Source organism: Leptosomus discolor, chromosome 21, assembly GCF_034619465.1.
Source record: "Leptosomus discolor isolate bLepDis1 chromosome 21, bLepDis1.hap2, whole genome shotgun sequence".
Lineage (NCBI taxonomy): Eukaryota > Metazoa > Chordata > Aves > Leptosomiformes > Leptosomidae > Leptosomus > Leptosomus discolor.
The window spans coordinates 561,872-580,513 of record NC_141411.1 but is presented as its reverse complement, the minus strand read 5'-3'; the positions used below and the strand labels follow the sequence as shown (position 1 = coordinate 580,513).

The window sequence follows — 18,642 nt, the reverse complement described above, 5'->3', positions numbered from 1 at the left end:
AATTTATTTTTCTGGTTTGGAAAGAGAATGTCACTGAAGATTTGACTGTTTGAATGATTTACTGTATTTCTGGTTACTGTGTTCTGTCAATAAGAAGAGTCAGAACACGCCACCAAAGCATAATCTTTCAATAATCAAAGATAGCTCCTTACATGTTTTTGAATATTGCTTTGTCTTAGCTCCAAACACAAGAGATTTGGATGTTTTCCTGCGAAAACAAGAGTCAGGCTTTGGTTTCCGGGTGCTTGGAGGGGATGGACCAGATCAGCCCGTAAGTGAAACTGTTCGCCGTTACCCACGTGTCACCTTACAGTATTGCTGTTAGAATGACTCCTACTGTGTCATCCTCGTTTTCCTCTCACGCTAAACAGCTCAGTGATGGCAAAATTGATCAATTCAGCAGGTGCCTTTGAAAGGCAAGAATTGATCCAGATTACCGTTCTTTTTTTCCTCTTCGGGCTGACTTTGATCTGCAAGGCTCCCGTGCACTCGCTGCGATCTAGAGTCTGTCCTTGGTGGCAGTTTTCTCTGTCAGGCTGATGATACTGATGATGTTTATGTAGTTGTTGCTGTGTCTCGGAGCGCTGGAAAGGGCAGCGCTGGCACCCAGCCTTTGCCCATTTCCACCTGGCCCCGGTGGTTGTCTTGGCCAAGGCGCGCCCTGGTAATAATGCCGAGTGGGCCGTGCGCGTCGGTGCGTCCCAGGGGGCAGGGGAGCGGGAGGAAGCGGCCGCTTACCCTGCAAGAACTCCATCAGGCCATTCTTTTGAATGCAGCCCAGTGAAACGAGGCAGGACTGGGATTGCGTCACACCCCTTTTCACCCGTCTCTGCCACAGAATTTTTAAAAATGCATTTTGTTCTGTCAGTCAGCGTGGTTTCTGGTGGATTCCTCTCAAGGAGACAAGCACAGCCTTTCCAGTGCACTCTTTCAGGGTCTTATTTGCCTTGTGGTCTTCTCTCTCATCTCAGAAAATACAAAATGTGGTACTTCAGGATTTTCGTGAAAGCCTTGAAGCAGAACAGATTAAGACTGGCTTCCTTCTGCAGATAAACGTCGGTATTGTTTGGCGTTGTAACTGCCTTCAAAACGTAGCTCTGATGTTTGCACAGGAGGAAGAATACTGCTTAAAGCCTGCTTTGCTTTGACCTGGTCAGTGACTAGAGTTCAGTTACGATTTTAAGTCATCAACGTAGTCGTGTTTCCTGGCCTCAGCCTGCAGGGCTGTTGCAGTTGGACTTGGATGACTCTGCTTGAGAGGCGATTGCCAAGGAATGGCAGAGTTGGAGGCAAAGGGGCAAAAGCCAGAGTGGAAACCCCTGGGTAGTCCGTTCATCTGACGGCAGGCTTTAGGAGACTCCCCTCTATTTCCAAAAAGGCAGAAGTTTTTCTCTGGGAAGAAGTGCTAGGACTTGTACTGTATGTCGGGGGCCGCTCCCTCAGCTGTCAGGTTAAGAGGAAAAGCTTTTGGAATAGATACTCAGAGATTGTTTTCTGATTACGGTTCAGGAATACGGTTTTTCCATTCACAGCTGTCATCCAGTGCTAGCCTTTTTTTCTTTTTCTCCCTAACATGCATTTAAAGAAAAGGAAGAGCAAACTCAAAGAATATTAGTTCTGTTGCACTTTAGCATTTGTGGTGTTTTGTTTCCATAACAGCCATAGCCGTTGGTAAATGTCAAGCTAATGTCACGAATGCTGTGTACAGATGATCTGCCCACCATTGCTAAACCTACAACAAGTACTGGCCATGATTATTCTTAATCTTTCATTTAACCTGAGTGTGGTTCTAGCATATGAAATGGTGTGTGGTGTTCTGACCTGTGTTACGTTCAGTAGCACTTCATGAGGTGGGGGTAGGCAGAATTGACCAGGGGAGTGCAGCTGTTTGAATTCATTATCTAATCACAGAAAGCTGTGCAGTGAAAAAAACTTCAAGCATGGAACTGTCTGAGCAGCTTTTCAGAAGTAAGTTTAGAGTTCTTCTGAAAGCTTTTACTACTTCTGCAATCACTCTGGCCTAGTCTTTGTAAAAAAAAACAGAATAAGTAGAATGAATGACAGAGGCTTTCATTTCAATAACGTCTAGGGAATCAGATGCATGTAATAAGTACACAGTGTATGCTTATGTCAAAAGTTGGGCTTTTTAACAAACTGACAAATAAGCTCAAGAGATAGTGATACTTCCAGAATTCACGGAAAGAAGGGTTAAAAATCCCCAAGAACTTTAAGTATTTACTGAATGCTTTGAGCCCCCAGTTTGAACCCACCGGGGCAGCTTGTGCAGAGTACACTCGCTGGCTGTGTTTCTGCTAGAACTGGACAGTCAGATAATCTTTAATAAAAGTATCTTCCCAAAAGCCCTCATCTGCCTGGATTCACCTGTATTCCAACCGTTACGTGTTCTGGTGAGTTCGTGTTCTGCCGTTCAAACCCCGACTCTGCTCTGCTGACAGATTTATATTGGAGCCATAATCCCGTTGGGAGCAGCAGAAAAAGACGGCAGGCTTCGAGCTGCGGATGAGCTGATGTGTATCGATGGAGTCCCTGTTAAAGGGAAGTCGCACAAGCAAGTTCTGGACTTGATGACCAGCGCTGCGCGGAACGGTCAGGTGCTGCTCACAGTCCGGAGAAAGATCTTCTTTGGTGGTACGTGCCTGCGTGTCTGCAGAGGGTACTGCAGGACAGACCTGGCCGAAGCAACGCTTGTGTTTTTGTAATCAGATCGAGTAAAGCTGCTCGGAAGCTTACCAGTTACTGCACTAGAGCAGAGCAGCCTGAGGTTCAGGTATAATTCTGAGTAAGTGAAGAAGAACAGAGTTTAATAGGCTGATGCTTTGGTGCTTGCTAGTTCACGCTGCTCGCACAGGTAAGGCTCTGAAAATAGGATGGCAGTGTTGTTTTCTTCAAACCTTTTTGCAGATACTAGAACAGCCACTAATGCTATGCAAATCGAGTAGTAACAATCTCTTTTCCGTACAACATGCTGTGTTTTCAAGTCTTTTGGCACCTATGTGTAGCCAGAATAAGTGCGTTCAAACCAGAGATGATTCAGGGCAGCATCCTGTGGTTCTGCAGTTTTAGATCAGTGGCCAAATTGGCAATGTACAGAAGATTACTGTCCTTGACTCGATGATGCTCATCATGTGAGTGACAGAGCTGGGATGGGGTTCAGGAGAACTGGTAAAGGTCCCCTGTTCTGATCAGCAGCCAGTATTGCTTTTCCACTTTCAACTGTTTGCTTTCCACTATTCAGCTATTAATTCTAAGTATATACAAGTAAAAGGAAGAAGTATTTTTAAGATCAATTCTTATTTTCTTCAAGATTCCTTCTGATAGATAGACTACTTCAGGACCAAAATTTTGTAGATTTCCTAAAAGAAAGCCTGGCTTCAGTCTTCAAACTGCTTTTTAAAAAACGTCTCCGTTGTTCCAAGTAAACAGTTGTACTTTGCTTAAGATAGCAATGGTTGTAGTGTGTAGCTGAATCTCTGCCATAGATCTTATGCTTGTAGCGTGCAGAAAAGCCACCTTTTTGGTTTGTTTTTTTTTTTACTATAAAGAGGCATCAGATCACTCTGACAAAGTCTGCATACACAGTGCCAAGTCTGTGTGGTGTGCAGCCAGCGTGCAGCAGGCTGTCCTTGCGTAGCTCTGCACGCCTGTGTAGGCTCTGGGCCTTTGCTTTATCCTGCATCTGATTTCTGTTTGGTCAGAAGTGTATTGTTAAGGAACTCACCCCGTGCTTTCCCAGGCAGGCAGTGTTTCCTCACGCTGGCACTGGTGCTGAGAGGCACAGTGTTGCTGTAGTTGCTTGGTCAGACAGCAGTATTGTTCTTTCCTTATTTGTTGTTTGTCTCTCACCTGCAAGGGGAAAAGCAACCGGAGGAGGAGGAGTCGCAGCCGATCTTGACTCAAAACAGCTCTCCCCGGCTGAATCGGGTAGAGTTTGCAAACCAGCAGTCCCCAGAGGTCTATGATGTCCGTCTACAGCGGAAGGAGAATGAAGGATTTGGCTTCGTCATCCTCACCTCGAAGAACAAACCTCCTCCTGGTGGTAAGGGCCATGTTCTGGTGGCGTTGTCAGTGCCGGGCCTCGCTGCGTGGTGCTTGTACCAAAGCTGCTGCTGGCGTTAGCCGGTGTGAGCCGGGCTGCGGCTTCTCCAGGGGTTTCTCTTTGGTACGCTGGCGTTACCCACACAGCCCTCTGCGCAGATACAGTCGTCTTTCACTCGCAGTATTTCGCAGCCCAACCAGCTGGGGCTTGGTCTGTCTTGCTTCGTGTTTATGCTCTTTGTCACCCAACTGTGACATAAGCGGGGAGCAGAGGGGAAAGTGTGTCGCACGCAACCAGCCCGTACGCAGGCGTGTGCACTTGTCACAGGGCAGTCTTCAGGATGCAGGTAGTTGTCAGGCTGTGCTGGTGATGTAGGTTCTCACACACATTCATTCGTAGGCATTTTAATAGCAGTATAGTTTCAGCCTTGGCTTTGTGTTACCTAATCAGGTAGAATTTCTTGCTTTGGGGATCTGAGAAAGCAGAGGCTGCAGTAGTTGGAAGACAGCAGTGAAGCCCTTGCTGTCAGACAGGGTGTCTGTCACGAAAGACCATCAAAAAGAAAAAGTTGCGTGCTGTGGTTTTACCGTTCTGATAGATGGACATGGCACCAGGTACAGCTGTAAAGATAAACAGCAAAATAACCAAAGTTAAAAGCAAAAATAAAAAGAAATAGTGTGAGCAGAAGCGAAGCTGCTTGCAGGAAGCCCAGGAGTCCAACTCAATTAACAGAAAGATCTGTGACCCCCTGCACAGGAGCGGGTCTGCTCAGTGTGGTCAAGCGCACTCGTGTTCCTCGTGCCGACGGCTGCCGCTTCCCAGTCGAGGCCGTTGAATGTTTTTTTGCACGAGGTGGCGAGTAGGATCATCTTTCTGGGATTCGTTCCCTTTGGCCATCAGGTTTGTGTTACCTGTGTCAACCTTTGCAAGACAAGCCAGCTCAGTGGGTTCACCCACAGATGAACTCAGTTCACTGACAGGAGGGTACAGATAACTCCTGAAATCCTTATTCTGTTCCTTGAGTTCCTTAGTGTAAATCACCTTCTGAAACTTCCTCAGCTGGTTCCAGACAGGTGTAACAATGGCTTGAAAGTGTGTCTCCGTTTTACTGAGCCTCAGTCACTTTCTTCCCTTTTCCCACTGCATTTTACTGCACAATAAAAACCAGCAGGCGCACAGGGAAAAAACTGTTTCTGAGCACCCTCGTGCTGAATTCGTACGATGCACGTTTAGGGTGCGGCGCGGTCTTGGCTCAGGGGACACCTTTCCTGGGACGGTGAAGCCGGCCGCCCTGGGAGCGCGCGGTGCGGTGGGACGGCGCCGCGGCAGTGGTCCGCAGGCGGAGCTGCTGCCGGGTTCCCGCGGCAGCGGCAGGGCTGGCTGTCACCTCCCCTGTGTGGTGCCACGCGGACGATTGTCCTGCGTCAGCACGGCCGTGGTTGGTGGTGTCTGGTCAGTCAGAAAAAACAATTATAAACAGAATCATTCTGTAATATGTGGGTGTTCTGTTATAACTGTACTACAGACAGCGTTTTTGTCTGAGGATCAGCTGCAAATCCCTGTTCATTTGATATTAGAACTGGAAGTAGAAGACAACTGAAACCCATTCCAGTGCTGGAAACATCAGCCCTGTGTCCAGGCTGTTTCTGCCACACAGAAAAAGAGACACTGGTGCATCCACAGGCTATGCAGAACTTCTCTGTGCCACAGTTTAACATGAAGCTGCTGTGGTGTTCTCAAGCCAGGATATTTTAGAACGAGTAATCAGCAGTTGAGTCTGCAACCCTGCAGTGCTTTACTCTTCGCAGTGGGCTCTTAGGTTTATATAATACTTTAAAAAGCAGTCTATTAAGGGAAGTGTAATTAAAATTTAAACTCATGGTAAATGCTAGAAGGCATCAATGTCTCTTCCTTCGCAGTAACTTCTGCGTGTGCTAGCTCATTAAAACAGTCCTTGATGGCTTTTTAATCTTGGGTGGCTGATGACACTGAAAGTGTTTTAGATTTGCTGTCATGGTTTTGAAAAGCCAGCTGATAATCCTGACAGGCGCATAGTGCTCCTCACCTCTCCGATCCCTCAGCGAAGAGCATGTTTGGGAGAGAGCAGCGACCACAGAAGACAGGTATCCATCAGACCCACAAACGGGCTTTTACATGAAGCACCAGGAAGAGCATTTACGGAACACGTGGGGGTCGGTCTGGAGGGGTGTTTGGGAGTGAGTTCCAAAGGAGCGGTGCAGCGGTTCCTGCGCGGAAGGGCCCTGATGAGGGACAGGGGAAGGACAGGACCCAGTTTTGCCACGCTTTCAGGCATCCAGATGAATGGAGGGCTGGTTTGGATGCATGGGAAAGCGCGCTGACCGATGTGCTCTGATGTGATGCGAATCTGCTCTGTCGGGGCCGCGTCAGCACGCGGGCAGCCCCACGAGCTGCTCTTCGCCCGAGGTTTCGGCAGGCTCCTCCCGCCGCAGTGGCATCTCGCTGGCTGCCGCGTGCCATCTGCAGCGCTGGCCCTGGGGTCAGCAAACCATAACGCAGAGCTGCCCCCGAGCCCCAGCGCGGCTCCTGGCGGGGAGAGCGCAGGAGCTGCCGGGCCGCGTCGGTGCTCTCCCGCGGGAGAGGCGCCGGAGGAAGCGCCGTGCTGGAGTGGAGCCTCCCTCCCTCCTTGTGCCTTTGGGGTTCTGCTCGTTCCTGCATCTGTGTTCACCTCTGGGAAAATAACTAAAAGCAATCTTTTTTTCCTGCCGCTCCTCCTAAAATTCCTTCTTTTCCCTGTTCTGTCTTTTCTGGCCCCGTTGCTTTGGCCTCTAGAGGAGTCTGTACACAGAGCAGAGTGTCGCTGTGGGAAGAACTAAGGAAACCAGGCCAGGAGAGCTAGCTAAAATTCAAGATGATTATTACAGATGCCAGTTCATCTCGGAGAGCAGGAACAGGTCTGTGCAGAGCTGATCCAGCACGCCTTGGAGTGCTGAGGGTCGCTGCCAAGGTGCTCACCGGCTTACTAAGTCAGTCTCTGGCAGGAGAAGTTTGATTTCCTTTTGAAGTGTATTTAAGGCTTAATTTTGGATTGCAAGGAGGAAGAGTTTACCTGTGCATCCAGATTTCTAGTGACTGTATTAAACTGGATGTCCGTAGCTGTCTCTGAGTCCACACAGCGCTCCAGGGTCTGTGCCTGAAATGTAAAGCAACACATTATGAGTGGGAAAACTCTGCTTCAGAGGGCTCCTGGGACGCGTGGTTTTACCTCATCCCTTTGCAGGTGTGACCCGTTTCCTTCCCCTGTTTTCCTTTAGGCACAACACCCTGTGTGTGGCAAGGCCATGCTGTCAGGGGTTGGCGTTTCCGTTCACCCGGCCGAGTGACGCGCTCTTCGTTACTGGCAGCTTTTCCTTGTGCCAGCAGTGCCACCCCTTAGAGCAGGAGCGGTCTCTGGGATGACGGTGGCAGTTCTGGGTCTGCGTGGTGCTCATCTGGCATGAATATTAATTGTGTTCTTGATTTCCTAGTGATTCCTCACAAGATTGGGCGAGTTATAGATGGGAGCCCAGCTGACCAGTGCGGGAAGCTGAAAGTGGGAGACCGCATCTCGGCGGTGAATGGTCAGTCCATCGTGGAGCTCTCGCACGACAGCATAGTGCAGCTGATCAAGGACGCGGGCAACGTGGTGACTCTGACTGTTGTGGCTGAGGAAGGTGAGGAGGGCGTGTGGCCCTGGAGGGTGGATGGGTCCTACCACACGGCCAAAGTCTGATGTTTGTGACTTCTAAAGTTAATTCGCTTAAAGTGGAATATTTTAAGATGTTTGGAAGTTGAAGAAAAGAGAGCAAAGCTCATCTGTTTGCTCTGGAAGAGCTGAAGGCAGGTGGGGCAGAGAGACAGCTGCCGAGGTGGTTATACTGAAAAATGAGGTTGTTAACAAATGAGTATTAACAGCACGATGCAGGGTGAGAGAAATCTCGTGGATTCTCACGGACAGTGCCCGTCTCTTGCTGCTGCGGGCTCTGCCGGGCAGAGCTAGGGTGCTCTAAGGCCACAGGGGCACCCCCTTTCCAGACCCTCTCCATTTAGGCACTCTGAGTTTTTCCTTCCTGCTGAGTTACAATACCCAAATTGCCTGATGCTGCATCCCTGGGACACAACAGGAACGTCCTGTAGGTCTGTCTGCGAAAGCTCCCCTTCGACACGTGGTCACATCCCACCAGGAAAACCTTGCTCAGGGTTTTCCTGCAGAGCCTCCCAGGCTGCTGTCGGATTCTTCCCATGCAACTGCTGTGGCATCTCAGCTGCAAAGTGAGTGTTTGTGACTGCAAAGTCCTATCTTCAGAGACCGTATTTTTAATGAAAGCGCCCGTGCAACGCTGCATTCCATATGGCATTGTTTCCACACAAACAGTTCACTATAAGTATGTAAAATCCAATCATTTGAAGAGAAAAGCTGTTTTCCAACCCTGCTCACCGCTGCGTTTTCATGGATTGCTGCTTGTGGGTTTAATTAAACTCGCTGTCATTGTTTTGCCAGAAAGATGGCTTTCTTGACCTTTTAAATAATAAATACCTAAAGCCAGCATGTGAATAAAGCCAACAGATGATTCTCTAATTTCACGTTCATTGCAAATATTTAATGTGCTATCTCAGCCTGTAATACGGAATTTCAAAGACTTAATTTTCCTTTTTGTTAATGCTTGAAGCAGAGACACTTCTATAAATTGTTATTTTTCTATTAGGATTTCCATTTTTATCAAATCTAATTCATTCCAGTTTGAAGAGACACACCTCGAAGCAGTTGCCCAGGGCAGTGTTTATAATGCAACTGAAGTTTGGGTTTGTCTCATTAGATCTCTTTCTCTGGGGCTTTTAATCAGCTTTGTTTTCAGCGTAAGCTTTCTGAATATAACATTCTTGTCCCTTATTTATGCATGACCTTACCTGGACTCTGTGTAAGAACTTTTCCCACTTCCCCAATTAGACATTTGGAGCCAAAATGTAGAGATAAAACAAGAACCTGAGGAGAATCAACAAGGGGTGGGGGGTGGGTGGGGGGGAGTCAGTAGCAGGTGATAGAAGTAGAGTGAAAAGACCAGTCAGAAAAAATGTGTGGGTTAGAGGAGTTGGAGTTGACGTGTTTCAGATGAAGGAGTTTTGTGACAATGGAGAGAAGCAGAACCTGTTCCACGGAAATGGGAATATATCACTGCTTTAAAATTCTCCTTCATTTATCTGGAGAAATGCAGCTCAGCTCACACGTGACCCTCCGTACAGCAGGCTGCCGTAGAAAGCCGGGGTGGGTGCGAGTTAGTCGGCGCTTCAGGCGCTTTCCCCGCTGGGTTGCAGGGAGAGAGCCGAGCTTCACCGAGATGGTTCACAAGGCAGCGGTTAACACTGAGGATGCAGCTCCAAGGAGAAAAGTGCCCACTTTGCCAGAAGCTGTTCAGCATCACAAAGCATAAACCCTGATAGATTTTGCCGTTCCCCAGTGCATCATCTGCAGTGCTGTCCTCTGAGGCTGAGGACGAAAATGCTGCCTTGTACCCCTTCCCTCTCCCTCCTAGCTTTCACAGATGTGTGATCTTTGCTTTTCATACAAATAGACGAATTCCACTTCATGCACCAGAAGACATTCTTCAGCATTTTTCACAAAAGCAGGAGCCTGTCAGCTTTTGTCATGTATTAGCTGGAAACACAAGGGAGCAGGCTGGAAAGGGGACTGGAGAATTTGTACAAACAGATGGCATTTTTCTTGCCTGTGCTTCTAAATTAAAACTCTGAGCATAAACCGGGAGTAAAAGTTGACATTTTGTCTCTAGAGAAAAAGCCCTTTAAGGCATGTCATAGTAATAGCACCAGGCAGTGCTGTGAAGGACCTGGGAGGTCTCGCGTACCTGAGAAATTGGGTCTAATAACATGTATTATGTTTTCCTTCCCTTAAGATGCCTGAGCGCTTTGGATATGCTGCTGGGGTTGGTTTGTTCTTAACTGAGAAATGCGGTGATGTGATGTGCCTGACAGAGGGCTGGAACCTCTCTAGTTTGGGTGCTTGGAGTCTTTTTTTAACCCTTATAAGAAAAAGGAGTTTATTAGTTTGTAATTCTGCACCCAAGTTTATCTTAGGCCACTACTGGCCATTGTGGGTTCTAGCTAAGAGGCAGCTTTTTGCATAGACTTTGGTTTGCTACTCTTAAGAGACAGAGACATTTTGTGTCCTGAAACATGGGATTTTTTTCACAAATGCGCTGCATTTATTGTAAAGTGCACAATTGCTGTATTTTGTGTGGAAGGGAAAATAATCTTAAGCTGTTTTATTAAAATAGCATTATACTTTAATTCTTACTTAGCCTTTGGGAAGAGGCAAAACACATTAAAATTCTCATTGGTAACCTGCCAGTGAACTAGTCCCCCCACCGTGGCTGTGGGACCGGTTCATAATCTTCGTAACTCTCCATTGTGCCTTAAACGAGTTGACAGTTTCCCTCCATCGTTGGGGTTGTCACCTCCGAATCCTCATTGCCCCTGCAGACCCTCATTCTCCTCTTATCTTGAAAAAGGGGTATGATCTCAGCAGGACATTGTTCTGTTATATTGAATCTCCAAACGGACCTCGTGGGTCTGACCAGCCCTAAGCCCTGTGGCCTCGCGGCGAGCGTGCCTGGCTTTACGTTCGTGCAGTTCTCTCTGACTGTCGGCTTTGTTTGACTTTGTTAGAGCACCGTGGTCCTCCGTCAGGACCGAACTCCGCCAGGCAGAGTCCAGCTCCGCAGCACCGGCCGCTGGGACCAGCACAGACCAACCCTTCTGGCACAGACAGGTACAGAGTGCTTGGGTTTGGTGAGAGGGGCCGAGAACGCCAGGAAGGCTTGACCGGAGGGGTTGTGAATGCAAAGGTAACACCCGCGTCCTTTCACCTCTGTGCAGGGGAGCTACAGAAGGCGAAGCTGGAAAAGAAGCTTCAAGTAGTTACAGGCTTTCCTGGCCCGAGCACAAGCACTTGGCACAGTCCGATGCTGGCGCTGCTTCGGCTGCTGGTAGCCGTCATTCCCAGGTACAGGTGGGTCCGGAGGGTGCGAGACGTGCGAGTGCCCCTTCGTCCGGACGCTGCGGTGGCGTTGCCACCGAGTGTTCAGTAGCAGAACGACAGAGCGTTTGCCTGTCAGGCACGCGTAGAAAAGTTGCGTATAAAAGTGGACTAAGTGTTTCACAGAATGTTTTTGCTAATGTTTTACATCTTGTTATCTCCTTAGTGTAAACGAAACAGAAAATGCTTGCAGCAGGGCTACTACAGACCCTTTGGCAAAGTTTCTTAAAGAAATTTCATGCATAGCTTAAACTTAGAAGGAAAAATGTTCTGTATGTTTAGACTGAGAATGAAACCGTTACACCTAGTCCTATGTGAGTTGTGATGAACTCAGTTCAAGTCGTGGGTTGCGCCCTTCTCAAAATAGAGAAATGTGTGTAGCGTTTTTCCAGAAAAACAAAGGTTTAGGTCTGCCTGCGGGTCCTCACCTCTGTTTTTCTCTGACTCCCCACACAGAATCCTGGCTGTTTCCCAGTAGAGCTGGAAAGGGGCCCTCGAGGGTTTGGATTCAGCCTTCGAGGAGGAAAGGAATACAACATGGGCTTGTTCATCCTTCGGCTTGCTGAAGATGGGCCGGCTGTCAAAGATGGGAGAGTACACGTGAGTTTGTCTTTGCTCACCAACTTGTCAATCGAGTTGACCTCCTGACGTGACAACTCGCCTGCAGTGGCCACAGAGCCACTTTGTGGTGTTTGTGTGTACACTGGGCCATCGCTGTTCCTGCAGCGTTTGAAGATGCAAGCCTACCTTTTAGTTCTTATGTTTGTGTAAGGAATTAACTTTCAGATACTGGAGTAAAAGCAAAATATATGGGCACAATAGCAAAGAACGAGGGCATGTGAGAATCTGTGGCGACTGCCTGGAGCTGAATTTTCGGACACTGGAGCATGAAGCTGAGCCAGGTGCCCCTGAGATGCCGTCCCAGGGGCAGCCCTGGTGCTTCACCGCACGCGTGGCCGCTGGCACAAGGCTCTGTCTCTATAGGCCCTATAGTTTGCAGAACAGGGCTGCCCAGATACGTGCTGGGGCTACTGTGGGGCTTAACTGGATGTGAAATTGTACGTATTGTTAACTTCTGTTGTTCTGTTTCTTCACAGTCGTTATTTTTTGCCTTACACGTGAGGGATGACATGAGTGTGGCGTTTAGCACTAATGCTGTCTCTTGTATCGCTCCTCCAAGTGCTGTTGCACCAAGCTCCAGGGCTTTGCTTTCTGGGCAAGAGCAACTGGAAGGTTCCCCCTGAGCGGGGTCTGCGTCGCGCGGCGACCTGTGCCGAGGCGTGGGCTGGTGGGGAGCTGTGCCCAGAGCGCTCCAGCGCCCGCCTGCCGACTTGCTCACCAGAGCGTGGGTCCTCGCAGTCTCACAGCACCTCCCCGTGCGGGGGACCCGCGTGTGGGGGTGCGCTCGCTGCGGCGGCGGCGGGTGGCCGTGTCCCCTGGGGAGCGTGGGCCCTCCGCAGCCCTGGCTGGGCTGGTGGCTGTGGAGGAGCAGGGCCGCGAGGCTGATCACAGTTTTCAGGTTACTCGGTTTCCCCCTCCTCAGCTGGAAAATGGTGTCATTTTCTGGCTGTACTGTAAAACGGTGAAGAGGGATTTCTCACCCAGTTCGTGGCAGCCGAGCGTGACGGGAGGCACGTCACGTCGTGCGGTGTGGAGCGTCCTGTCCTGTCCGATGAGTAACCAGCCGGTGACCTCCTTTGGCAGCGACAGTTTATTTAGCAAAGCCCAGTCGGTCTCTTTAAACTGCTCATTTTATGCACTGGTGACATCCCTTGGCTGGTCCGTGTATTGCAAAATAGGTTTCAGGACTGTTTTGTGGGGGTGCTACTCCATCCCCTTCCCGGCAGCCTGCACAGTCAGTGTGAACTCTAATTGCCTGCCTAATACTAATTGGCCTCGGAGACCTTGATACTGATAAGTGCATAGTGCTGATCTCTCCTACCTGGAGTAGAAAACTCCTTTCCTTACATGAAACCTGTTCTGCCCTGGTAGCATTCAGCTCTGCGTGCAGCGTAGAGACGTTGCTGTGTTACTTCGCGGGTTGGTGTGACTCCAGACGGGCGCACGGTGCCAGGTTTGACGTGGGTCGTCCCTGAGCTCCCTCCGTACCGTGATCCGGAATGAAAAGACGTCCAAGCACGTGGCTGTGTCTGTCTCATCACTTGCAAGCAAGTGGAAGATGTGATGAAGTGATCAGAGATCTTGCGTTGGGCTGAGCAGACCTGCGTGAAGAGCTCCGACCCGCAGAGCGCTGCGTCATGTTGATCAGCAGCCGTGGAAGGGTGTTGCTGTTGCTCAGTGGATTTAGCATGAGAGGAAAAATAGAAGCGTCTGCCCCTATTTTTTTCTTTCTAAATTGAAAGTCAGTTTACAGTGTCAGACATGTACAAAGACTAATCTGGTTGCTCTTTTCCCATCAGGTCGGTGACCAAATTGTTGAAATTAATGGAGAACCCACCCAAGGAATCACTCACACACGAGCCATTGAGCTGATTCAGGCCGGAGGAAACAAAGTTTTGCTGCTGCTGAGACCAGGGACTGGCTTGATACCAGATCACAGTACGTCATCTCCAGTGCCGTTTCGTTTTGAGGGTCCCAGGCAGTGGAGTGCAGTCTGATAAGGAGACTGGGGCGCTTGTTCACTGAAGCAGTCCGCAGTTCCCTTTCTGACAGCTGGGCAGGTGTTCGTATTTATTTTAAAATATAAGGAGTATTTCTGGTAAAAGTAACAGATGACAAGTACCTGGGAGTGCTGCACAGTGTGAAATTGCTGCATGTTTGTAACTGTAATGAGTTTCTCAGCTCTGTCCAAGCTAATCAAGTTTTACTGTACAAATGTAATAATTAACACTGATTGCCTTTTAATTTAAGTCAAAATTATCTCTGATACAGTGCTCGGTTCAAAATGCCTGTATTAATAAGAATATTATTTCTGCACAGATTTACATCACTGGTTTTAGCCTTCTAAATCCCAGAATGCTTTGTTTCTCAAAGCCAGAACTTCAGAAATCAGGGGGAGAGACAGCTTTGCTCTCAAAATGGAGCCTGTTTGTTTAGGGGTGTGCCTTCTGCATCTACAGCAGGGAAGCACAGCTTCATAGGCAAGAAAAAAAAAAAAAGGAAGGGCAGAAAAGGAAATGCTTGCAGGAGCTCAGAGTTCAGCTACAGGCCACAGAGCCGATGATTTTGAGTCCAGCTTAGGGAATGCTCCGAAACTGCAAATCAGAAGGACTTGTGGCTGGGGCAGTATTTTACAGCAAAAAACACTTTCTCTGCAAGTGCATGTTTTAGTCCTTTAACCCTCGATGCATGCACCAGGATTCTGATGGTAATCTTCTCAAATCGTAGAGTCACTTCTGGTGAGGAGCTTCTCAACAGCAGTGACCAACCATGAGTTTATCCTTTGAGACTGGTAAAACGCACAGTCTGAACAACCAGACAGTTTGTTGTGTTCAGCCATTTACAGGCAGCAACTGGCATCCACTCAAGGGATAAAATCTGCTCAGATCTTTCTCCGTTTCTTCACTCCAGAGAGCTACAAGATGGCCCTTAACATCTTATTGTTCCAACCTGCACAGCACAGTAAAATCAGTGAATTAGCGCATGGCACGGAAACAGCCCATCTGTGAACTGCGAGGTCTGTTCTGTGCCATCTTGCTGGATTCCTGCTGGCTGGGCTCGTTTCTCTGAGTTCACTGAATTACCTCGTCTTTCAGGGTGAAAGTTAAATATAGTCTTCCTTGTGTTCTGATGAGCTGCTGTTGAGGTCCTCTTTAAAACCGGCAGTTACAAGCTAGAAGAGGGGGAGGCAGCGTGAGGGCACCTCAGCGCTCTCCTTACCAGCAGCTCCTTGAGCTCAGCACAGCCTCAGCAGTGATAGATGGTGTTTATCCTGCACCGCGAGGGCCGCACGGTAGTTATCTGGGATCACTCCTGGAAATCTCCCGAGCCTGAGGTAGAATCATGGCAGAGTCTGAGGGAGCCTCTGGAGACTGCCTGGTCCAGCCCCCTGCCCAAAGTGGGGCCCAAGATCAGGTTAAGCAGCTTAGGTGAGATCAGCAGCGGTGGAGAGGTGGGGAAGGGTTTTGTTGCCTCTTGTCTTGCTGTTAATCACACATTTCTGATGGAAATCTTGCTTGCTGTACTCTGTGATTTTGGTATGTAGTTCTGGGCTTTTTCTCTTCCTCCTTCAGGTTTGGCTCCTTCCAGTCTGTGTCCCTACGTGAAACCTGAACAACATTAAGGGCTTTCAGTGCTTTTCTTGGTTTTTCCTTAAAGACTTGGTAAATCTGCATGTCTTGTGTTTCATCTCTTCCTATTATTAAAGTGCAAAGCTATGAATAACCCCAACTTTTCACCGTTTTCAGTTTTCTTTTAGCATAACAGTTTCCCTTCATTTGGTTTTCTTAAATTAAACAATGTAGGTGAGGGACTTTTTGTTTTGCAATTTTGCTATGTGGGCTCTAAAGTTGTGCTGATACAAGCCCGTGTCAGCCCTGCAGAGATCACACCAGCATTCTAAGCACAAATGTTTTTCCAAAATCCCATCCTTACGGTGGTTTTAGGTTGTGGAACCATGTGCTATAGCAAACTGACTAAGTAAGACTTTGAGAGTATGCCATTACATCATCTTTTCTTAAACTGAAGATTTCATGTAACATCCTGGAACCTCAGTAGTGTGCGTGTTTCTAAAATATTTAGCGATTTCTTTTTTTCTTCTAGTCATTTAGTCAAGTCTCTCGCTGTTCACTTCCAGGTGATTGGGATAGTTCTAATCCATCTTCGTCAAATGTAACACATGAAGAACGGTCACCGTTACCTCCATCTTCACACTCTGCTTCCCCATCCGACACCTGTTATTTACCAGTACCAGGAGAAGCTTTAACGAGAGTTCAGCTGTCTGAGAAACTGGAACAAGCAAAGAACACTGTGCCTGACAAAATAAGCACTTTAACTGGAAACCAGTTTGAGGTGAAGCCTCAGTCTTCTCCCCAGAGAACAAGGAACAGACGGGAGTGCCCCTCCAGCCCTGGGTTTGAAATCACAAAAGGTAGTTTGGAATTAGGGACCGGAACAGACAGATCTGCAAGTCCAGAAAAGCTGGTGGCTGCTGCGGGACACCCTCACACAGGATTCAACAGCCCCAGGAAAGGGGATCCTGAAAAAACCTACAGCAACCTCTCACATAAACCGGACGGCTCCAGAAAGAGTGAGAGTAAACCCACAGAAGTAGGGACGAACAGTAGCAACAAAAGAGAGTATTCCAGTGGAAATCAAGGAAGGTCTGCCAGTCCCCAAAAGCACCTCAGCAAGCAGGGAAATGTAGAAACGGTAGGCGGGTCGCAAGAGTATCAAGATAGAACAACTGGTGGTGATAAGACAACTGTTGAGCAATTGAAAGGTGGAAATGGTAGAACCGGAGTCACCAGGAAAGATGCGACGCAGAAAACTTCTGGAAGGATGGGAGGATGGTCTCCAGAGCGACAACATGCAGCATTTGATGAGAATAATCTTCCGTTCAGTGACTCTAGGAGAAACGCATCTGAAGATGGAAAAATAAAGTCAAAGTCTGGAGAGCCAAGTCCCAGCAGATTCAAAACCTCCAGCCTTTCCAATATTCCACTGCTTTCCGTGGAGAAACCAAGGCGGCTGGAAACACAGGCGACTGTTACGCTGAACAGGCAGCACGGAGAGGGACACATGGAGCTGCCCGATGAAACCAAAGATGATGGCATTTCCAAATCTGAGAATAGTTCTCCAGTCAAGAAAACACCAATAACTCCTGGACCTTGGAGGGTACCAAGTGCATGTAAAGTCACCCAAACAGCAGGTGTGGCTGAAAAACGGGTTTGACTGACGCTCTTTTTTAGAACATGTTTTAATCGAGTTTCTAGTCACGGTCATTTAAAAGCATTGCTGCTTTTCACAAAGCTGTCGGGTTTTTTCAGAAGCTGGTTAGAGGGTGGAAAGTATTTGATTTGTTCTTAAATTATCTAAGCTGCATGAAGGACCTTGTGGATTGCTGAAATGAAGCTCCTCCATAGCTGCTGTCCCCTTGTCCCTTTGGAGGCGGTGTTCTGCTGCGCTCAACGTTGCACTGCTACGGCTTTCTTGGATAGTGTTGTGAGTTTCCGAACAAAATTATTTCACGCCTGTTCTGCCAGTGTGATCATGACTCACTTCTTGTTCTCGTGCCAAGTCGTCTGCTGTACCCCGTCAGCCTGATCCTTCTCACGTGTGTTCCCGTCGCAGAACAGGCGAGGCTTCCTTTGAAGTGGGTGTTTTCTCTAGAGCATGTTGCATGTTTACGTAAGGCAACACACATGTTCGTGCTGCTTCAGCGGGAACATGGGTGAGTCGGTTCCATCAATTCTAGGGCAGCAAATGAGCCACTGATGCTGTTCAATGGATGGTTTTTTCCTTGAATTTTTATACCTAATAGTACAAAATCGTGTAGATAAAAATTGTATTTGACGTAATCACTGTTCTGTAATTTTGCTTTTTACGAACACAGCAGAATCGCTTTATTTTCTGGATTCACCAGGATGCTTGTAGCAACTGCTTGCAAACGTCTGTCTGAAAAAGAGGAAATTCTGGGTTCTGTTAAATAACATAATTCCCTTGGTTCCACTTGTGGCACTATGTCATCCTTTGGGTTCTTTATAGGCGTAAGCAGCGAGCGCACATTTATTTTCAGCCTCATTGTGGTGCGGTGTCCTGAAGTCCCGTCTTTGATCGGTTGATGCTAGTTAGGAGTCGGATTTTCTCCCTCTGTAGAGAGAGGAATTGACCTTTAGGACAGACCCAACTGCCACGGTAGCGTCTCGTGAAGTTCTTGCCTGTGTCTGTGGGAAATAGTCTCCCATGTTCTACTTCGAATGTGTGATCTGTCCCGGGAGGCTGCCCAGGGTGCGGGAGGTGCGACAGCTCGGTCTGGCCTCGGCTGCAGACCCTGAAGAGAGGAACGTTACCGCCAGCCTCTACCGACCCATCAGCCCTACAGCTGTAAGAGCGCGGCAGCCTGCAGGAATTGAAGGGGTTTACTTTGTTCATAGGTTTAGTGATGATTTGCTGATATTTAGGTTTTTAATGACTGCAGAAAAGTGGCAAAAGGAGCCCGTGGGTCCAGTTCGCAGGACGTGTACAAGGTCAGGCTTTACTTCTCACGTTAAAATTCAAACTTATGCAGTCTGCAGTTTGAAAGTGAATGAGTGAATATCTCGGTTTGGCTTTGAAACATCTGATGTTTTTAAAGCTTCATGAAGCACAGCGAATCAGTTCCGAGTTGAATTCTTCCGAAGAACCAATGACTACTCAAACAAACAGCTTTTTACACACAAAGACTTTGAGAATTAAATAGGCTTTAAAGCAGATCTGAACTGTGCTCTACTGCTCGACGTGGGATGATCCATTGAGATTTGCTGTGTAGCATAATACGTACAAATACTCCATGGTGTGGAGTATGACTGTGAAAATATTTAATACTTTGAAGTAGCCTATGTAGATATTAACCATG

The 18,642-nt window shown here is 48.1% G+C and overlaps 1 protein-coding gene across 1 annotated transcript in view; it reads left to right on the top strand.

Moving 5' to 3' along the window:
• Positions 1-18,155, top strand: part of MAGI3 (membrane associated guanylate kinase, WW and PDZ domain containing 3) — a 73,172-nt gene extending 55,017 nt beyond the window's left edge. Inside the window, exons 13-21 of the mRNA XM_086476382.1 lie at positions 180-271; positions 2,457-2,649; positions 3,872-4,057; positions 7,564-7,749; positions 10,757-10,859; positions 10,967-11,093; positions 11,583-11,726; positions 13,547-13,685; positions 15,883-18,155. Of these exons, the coding sequence (XP_086332508.1) occupies positions 180-271; positions 2,457-2,649; positions 3,872-4,057; positions 7,564-7,749; positions 10,757-10,859; positions 10,967-11,093; positions 11,583-11,726; positions 13,547-13,685; positions 15,883-16,979 (2,267 nt within the window). The 3' untranslated portion in view covers positions 16,980-18,155. The remainder of the gene's footprint in view (positions 1-179; positions 272-2,456; positions 2,650-3,871; positions 4,058-7,563; positions 7,750-10,756; positions 10,860-10,966; positions 11,094-11,582; positions 11,727-13,546; positions 13,686-15,882) is intronic.
• The last annotated feature ends 487 nt before the right edge of the window (positions 18,156-18,642 follow it).